This window comes from Mastigoproctus giganteus, chromosome 9 (assembly GCF_048544385.1).
Source record: "Mastigoproctus giganteus isolate SK-2022 chromosome 9, ASM4854438v1, whole genome shotgun sequence".
In the NCBI taxonomy this organism is placed as follows: Eukaryota; Metazoa; Arthropoda; class Arachnida; order Uropygi; family Thelyphonidae; genus Mastigoproctus; species Mastigoproctus giganteus.
The window spans coordinates 195,033,524-195,040,469 of record NC_143583.1 but is presented as its reverse complement, the minus strand read 5'-3'; the positions used below and the strand labels follow the sequence as shown (position 1 = coordinate 195,040,469).

The 6,946-nt window shown below is 36.7% G+C and overlaps 1 protein-coding gene across 1 annotated transcript in view; it reads left to right on the top strand.

The window, feature by feature from the left end:
• The first annotated feature begins 5,372 nt into the window (after positions 1–5,372).
• LOC150080998 (uncharacterized) overlaps positions 5,373–6,946 on the top strand; it is a 189,096-nt gene continuing 187,522 nt past the window's right edge. Inside the window, exon 1 of the mRNA XM_090382162.1 lies at positions 5,373–6,162. Within this exon, the coding sequence (XP_090238288.1) occupies positions 5,892–6,162 (271 nt within the window). The 5' untranslated portion in view covers positions 5,373–5,891. The remainder of the gene's footprint in view (positions 6,163–6,946) is intronic.

The following is a 6,946-nucleotide window of genomic DNA, read 5'->3' as shown; positions in this document are numbered from 1 at the left end:
ATATGTTCGATTTTTTCTTTTCAATTAATTGAATTTTTCCACATTCTGCGATTAACAGAAATGAAAATTAAATAACTAATTACTTTTTACCAATAACTAATCATATCTTATACAAAATAATTTTTTTGATTTCGCTACAATACACAGCACCTTGAAAAATAATACACAGTCTATAATGTATTTTATTTATTTCCTCCTGAATTTTAATAAAACTTCAAATGAAAAAAAAAAAAAAAAAGCATTTCGAGGATCGTCAGTGATTTACAGAATAAACAAATACTTAATTATAGAATTAGTAAACTCACAACAAACAACTGAACTCTTCAGCACATCAAAATGCCAGTGCTTAAACAACCGAGAGACTGGAGAAATTCTTAAGAGGCCTCTTTAACTGCAGTGCAATTATCCGATCACATGCGGACGGAGTTAGTTTCCACCTAATGAGTTATTCGGGTTTTTCATCCCGGGCAATGTGAAAATCGGCACGAGGACACACACACACACATAATACACATATTGCAATATGGCATTTGCTCTGAATAATTAACCACCGGCACAACATACCTTAAACCAAGATTTTTTGAAGTTATTCTCTAAGTAACCACTCTAACACCACGTTTTTTTTTTTTTTTTTTTTTTTTTTTTTTAAGTTAGTTTATATAGCGTTAATAACTACATGTATTATGCAAATAAGTAACATTTCGGGAACCTTGCCAAAACCTATCATCACACATACTTGGCTGTAATGGAGGACAGAAAAATAAATAGTTACAATCAATCTAGTTTATGCATTACTACAAGCATCCAATTATCTATAATTTGTAAGTTTATACAAATAAAGGTAAAAAACAAAGTAAAAAAGGTACTGGTCTACCTGTTAACATCCTCCTGTCTTGAGGAATGCTACATAGAGCAGTGGTTCCCAAACCACTGCTCCAGTGTGCCGCGAAATTAGGAAAAATTCCATTTAGTTCGATGGCAATGGTCAGGAGCGAGAGTGCATGGCACGCGTTCCTTGAGTGGACCGGGGTTCAAGCCCGTGACTACTAAATACGATAAATAATTGTATTGACGATTTATTGTAAACTCTACTGACTTGGTTGTCGCGCCGGAGTATAAACAGAAAATTTATTTCGGTGTGCCGTTAATATTCGTCTTTTAACTTAAAGTGTGACTTGAGTGACAAAAGATTGGGAACCACTGGGCTAAAGTCTCCTTCGTTCAGTCAAGGGGTGCTGCTAACAGGTAAGCCAGTATCTTTTTTACTTTATTTTTACCTTTGTTTTTTATCTATGTTGAGCCTAGGTTTGGATGTTGACATCTTATCAATTAAAATTATACTGATCGATTAAAATTATTCCTCCACTCAGTGTGTTGCCACAAATAGAATGTTTAGCGTTTCAGCTACATAAAGTACACAAAAGAAATGGCGAACAAGTGTCACGCTTAGGAAAATACACTGAGTGACCACTTCATTAGGTACAGTAATAACCCACCCAATCAGTGGCCACTCGAGTAGATTTCCACCTTTAGTTCTCAGAACAGCCTCAATTCGCTGTGGTATGGACTCAACGAGGTGTCCAAGGCGTCCCACAGGGATGCTAGTTCAGGTTGATATTTTGAAGAAATACAGCCTGGGCCTGATCATTTTCCATCCTTCCAACAATCCAATCGTTAGCAGACTTTGGCAGTTTTTTTTTTTTTTTTTTTTTTCTGTACATCCTCGCCAGTGTCGAAAAATCAGAAATAAGACGACGCCCTAACATAGATTCCTGACGGACACCACTCTTTACACTGGTCCAGTATGAAGTATGCCCATTCACGACTACCGTCTCCCGTTCTTCAGCCAAACTCTCATACACCTAAGAACCCTTACTCTGGTTTATATAATTTAGGTGAGTTTACTAAATCTAGGTATACAGTATCAAAATTGATTCTTGCATGCAACTGTTTTTTGATCTTCTTATAGCAATTAACGAGACTGGTCGAGCAACACTCCTTATGTAATCAGACCTGTATTGGAATGCAAAGAAGTTAAACTCACTGATGTGCAGATGCTCACCACTTCTTTAGCTCATTACCTTCTTTGTGAAGTGAGGCGACATCAACACACCACTTCAGTTAAAGAGGTTCATTGCAGAATCTAATGATCACATTAATTTCTAACGGTGTGATGCACTCGCATTGTTTTTTTTTTTTTTTTTTTTGGTAGGTTAATTGTATACACCATACTCCCCGCGGGATTTCCTAATAGACACTACAGGAAGCATTAAATCACTGATTTCACTCGTCATCACTTGTTTGCGTTTGATTTGAAAGTGCTTTCAGTTGTAAAGATCGAGGCAAAAGCATCTATCAGCTCATCTGGAATTTCGGTTGGATTGTTTACGATTTTATCGCTTCGATCTTTCATACCAGTCTATTCGATTTACTTTCTTCTTTTTTTGTATTTATGTAAACGATGGCTGCCATGGTAGTAACTTTTCTGCAGTTGTTTCATATTTTTGATAATAAAAAATAAAAAAAAAAGCGTGAATATTGAAACCTCACGTTTCGGCATATTAAATTTATCTTATTTATAGCTTAATTCTTGCTCTCGGTAACTACTTACTACCTCTTATTGAATAGTAATAGGAGATTATAAAATTATCAATACTTATAATATTTCACTTAATAACAGCAAACTTTATCTTCGTATTGTTTATCTAATCAATTATAAGGGAGAAAGATTGCATGGTTAGTTGAAGGTCATTCGTTCGCTGCCCTTTTCTCTTTCTCATTCTGTATCCTTTTCACCAATTCGTGGTACCGGCTGCATACGTAAGTATCGCGTTTCTAGACCAACAGTTTGTTTATGCGAAGGAGTGGAAGTGAATGCGTCGCGGAATAACTAGTAAATGACCTTGCCCCGCCTAGGGAAACTCTCTCTACTACATCTCCAACACAAAATCGCAAGTTGTTACCCAAATGAACAACTTCAAGTTTCCTAAAATGTATCAGCAGCCATATGAAAGAAACTCACCTTTTATAATCACAAACTAATAACCACTAATGCAATTATTTATCCACAAATTTCAGTACACTGCATAAAATTAAAATACTTATGTTCGGTTTGCCTATTTTTGGTCAACGGAGGAAAAGGGGAGAAAAAGTTTCCGAGGGTGAGGATTGCTCTCACCTGAGACCGACTAACTTGGCCATGGTGTGTGAAAAAAGCCCATACAAATTCCACTCATCTTTATGAGATTACAAGCCAGGCCTTTTCCACATGGTGTAAAAGAAGATAGTGATATCAACCACTATCTACCCGCACGGGTGGCTCCTGCATCGTCATATTTTTGATGTTGTTTGGATCCTTACGAGGACCAGATGAAGGATATTTGTGCCCCTTGCACTTTCTGAGGTTTGCTGAAATAAATCAGTTATCCAATTGGTTTGAAAATAAAAAAAGATCTCGCTCGGTGCACTGCCGACCTATGATTTATATTCAATAATAGTAACTTAGTCACTTGTTGTTATTTGGTTTTTAGGAGCATTAGCAACTAAGACCATATTGCTCAGGGGATATGCGGTGGTTATTCCCTGACCTTTCCGCATCCTCCGTATTTGGTAGTCACGGGCTCGAACCCCGGTCTAATCAAGAAGCGTGTGCTACGAACTGCTGTTCCTGCCCACCTGGCTACGGAGGCGCCACTTAGTCACTTATTAATGGGGCAATCGTTCTCTACTGCCTATTCATGTTGTCTAAAGAAAGTTTTATAATCATACTCTTCTACTAACATCTTTCCTTTATCACTAGTAATCTCTCATATCACACAAACTCAACGTCTACCTGGGCTTGATCAGACCCTGGGAAGGATTTAATCGTTTTCACGAAGCTTTTGATAAGCATCTTTGATACCCACCTTCCCCCTCTCCCTATCCTTCCTGTATTCATTAAAATGTTCTCTTCCTTCCTTATTTCGAGATGGCACCATGTCTATTAGCCCGATAACACCAGTGTCAGCGTATGCAATTAAACACTTTTCACGTAATTGTAAACATATTCCTTTATTTAGCAAAAAAATAACGTTTCAGTGTATAATTCTCTGTCTAGGTTTCGTGTTTTCCATGCGCGGATCCCAGCTAGACTAGTAAAGTTAAACTCAAAAGGACTGCATCTACAGCACCTGTGATCAATACTAGTGAGAAGCGACGTCACCAATACGTGCATTCCTAAATGTTTCAGTGCAGTGGTTTTCAACCTTTTTTTTAATAACGGCACCCCTAAGTAATTAATTTAATTTATCGGCACCCCTACTCAATTTTCTGCCTGTTAGATCCGATTCTCTCTCTGTATATATACATGTGTGTGTGTGTGTGTGTGTGTATATATATATATATATATATATATATATATATATATATATATATATATATATGTTATATGATATTTATTACAATAATATAATTATAAAAATTACATTTCATAATACAAATTATATATATATACAGTATATAATAATTTTATTCTTTATATAGAGGTACTAAGTAAACATCAATTATAGATCACTACAACATTAAAAAGATACTGTACACCTTTTTATAATGAAATAAACATATAAATTAAAAAAATAGTAATAAGTTTAAGTAACTTAAACCCAAATTACGTGGCACCCCTGAAATGTTGTTGCGGCACCCCGTTGAAAACCACTGTTTTATATATATATATATATATATATATATATATATTTTGTAATTTTATGAAATTTAGTGTATCTTCCCTTGTGTGTTTAAAATATCACCTTTTGTGTGTAAAAATAGAGATGGCAACATTTACAGCCCCTTCATTTCCTACGGGCCAATTAGGGAGTCGATCATATTAAAGGGCTAAACAATGGGCCCCTTTGAGACAGTCCACGGTGAGTGTCGCCACTGTAAGCATTTGTTTCCTATTACTCCAGAGTGGATGGAAGTGTGAAAGCCTGTTAGACGGTATACAGTACTTAAATTCGCACACTGCAGAAAGTTTCACTTTGCAATATTGTAGTACAGTTTCCGTCCTTGAAGTGAATATTTTCTGGAATTATCACATGACAAAAAAAGTTACCAACTACTGTCGAAACTCTAAGGCTGTGGGCAAAATAATATTTCATACATCAGGCATTAACCAACTCACTCCAGAATTTCTTTCAGATCTGGTCGTAGCGTGGCCCCACCTTTGACTGTGTGTGTGTTGAAACCGCACGCGTTTCTCCTTCTGAAGTCGCAGACGTAATATTATGTGCGCTCTTTCTCTAGGGTTACTATCACGTTCACTTGCGCATGCTCAGTACGCGGCTTTACCTGTTGGTTTACCGTGGCGTCTCTCCAAGTGAGTAAACGTAAGCTGGTAGAGAAGGCCAGCAGCTAGTGAAAGTCTTCAAGGTTTCCTTTGATTGTCTTTCCGCTGTTATACGGCGTTTGTTCGCGGCTATATTCAATGACGTCATTCAGCTGCTATTAGTCGTCAACCCCTAAGTCAGGATAAAGGTTACCGGCGTGTCTCGGCACACAACAGAAGCTGGCGTCTCGCGCCTGACGCTTAAAACGATCTTAACATGTGAGGAAGTTAATGTGCGATTATTGTTGTCCAGAGTTCTGGTTTCTCTTGGGATACAAAAATCGCATGTGCTCGGATAGTGTATAGCTGAACTTTACAACATCTTAGTACTCCTTTTTCTTAACACAGATAGTTTATTTACAGCCCACTTCCGGAATAAATTTAGCGGATAGACTGAAAGTATCAAGCAAATTTGCTGGAACCCCTTCACCCCAAATGTGGATTTTTTACTTCCAGGCGTTATTGAGTGACTTTCTGTTAATCGTTTAGTGACTTTTTTGGAACCGGTGACTTTTACCTACCCTTAACGATGTCGTCCTTGTCAGGTATCAAGTCCTGGAGTACTGAACCCGTTCCTCCGAGAGAGTTCGTAAGACGTTTCAGTCTGCCTCAGATTGTCCGCATCTACGAGGGGAACACGCATCGAATGCAGACGCCAACGAAAGTGGACCTCCGCCAACCCCTGCTGCTCTATGAAACTTACACCTGTCGTAAGGTGCACGCCTGGAGCGTGGATCGAGACCGCGACGGAGGTATGAAGACTGTTGGCCCACCTTTAGTGATCCCTGATTCATACACAGGTAAGTGTAACTTATGAATCGATATAAACTGCTTTCTGAGCTGATGATAATAATAAAAAGTGTCGTCTCTCTCTCTCTCTCTCTCTTTCCGATACCTTTGAGAATGTGTGGGGAGAAAAACAGGAGACGGAAAAAATTCGGTATCCCTGGTAATAAGAAGCCTTACAAAGACTTTTTTTTTTTTTTTTAGGACACGTGATTCTGAATAGTACATATATAGAAAACATGAAATATTTATCTCATCGGCACATGCCCAGTAAAAATGAGCAATTTCACACAATACCTAATTACAAACTATAAACTACGTAATTAAGTACAAATAAAAATTTAAGTACTAAAAAATATGTAAGTACAAATGACAGCATAAAATATTTCAAAGTTACTTTTGGTAAAGAAAGTGATTATTTTTAACTATAAAAATTTAACAATTATGGAGTTATAAGTAGTGTTTTTCTATACCCTGTAATATATATATATATATATATATCATGTGGTAGGTTAATGAACAATCATGTCGATCCCCTCCTGAGAAATTAAAGATTCAAGTCCTTAATAACTCCTTAAAGACAATAATCGAATCAATAAAATTCTAATAAAATCATAATCATGAGAAAAATGCTTTAAAAAGAGAAAGGACCAATTAATAAAGTTCACTGAATTACAAAAGTTCAAAAACAATCCAAGTAATGTGCTTGAAGTATTTTGTCATAGAATAGAATTTTTAGTTAAAATTCTATGACGTCTTAAAAAATTGTCGGTCTTTATAATTTAAACATTTCTGTTA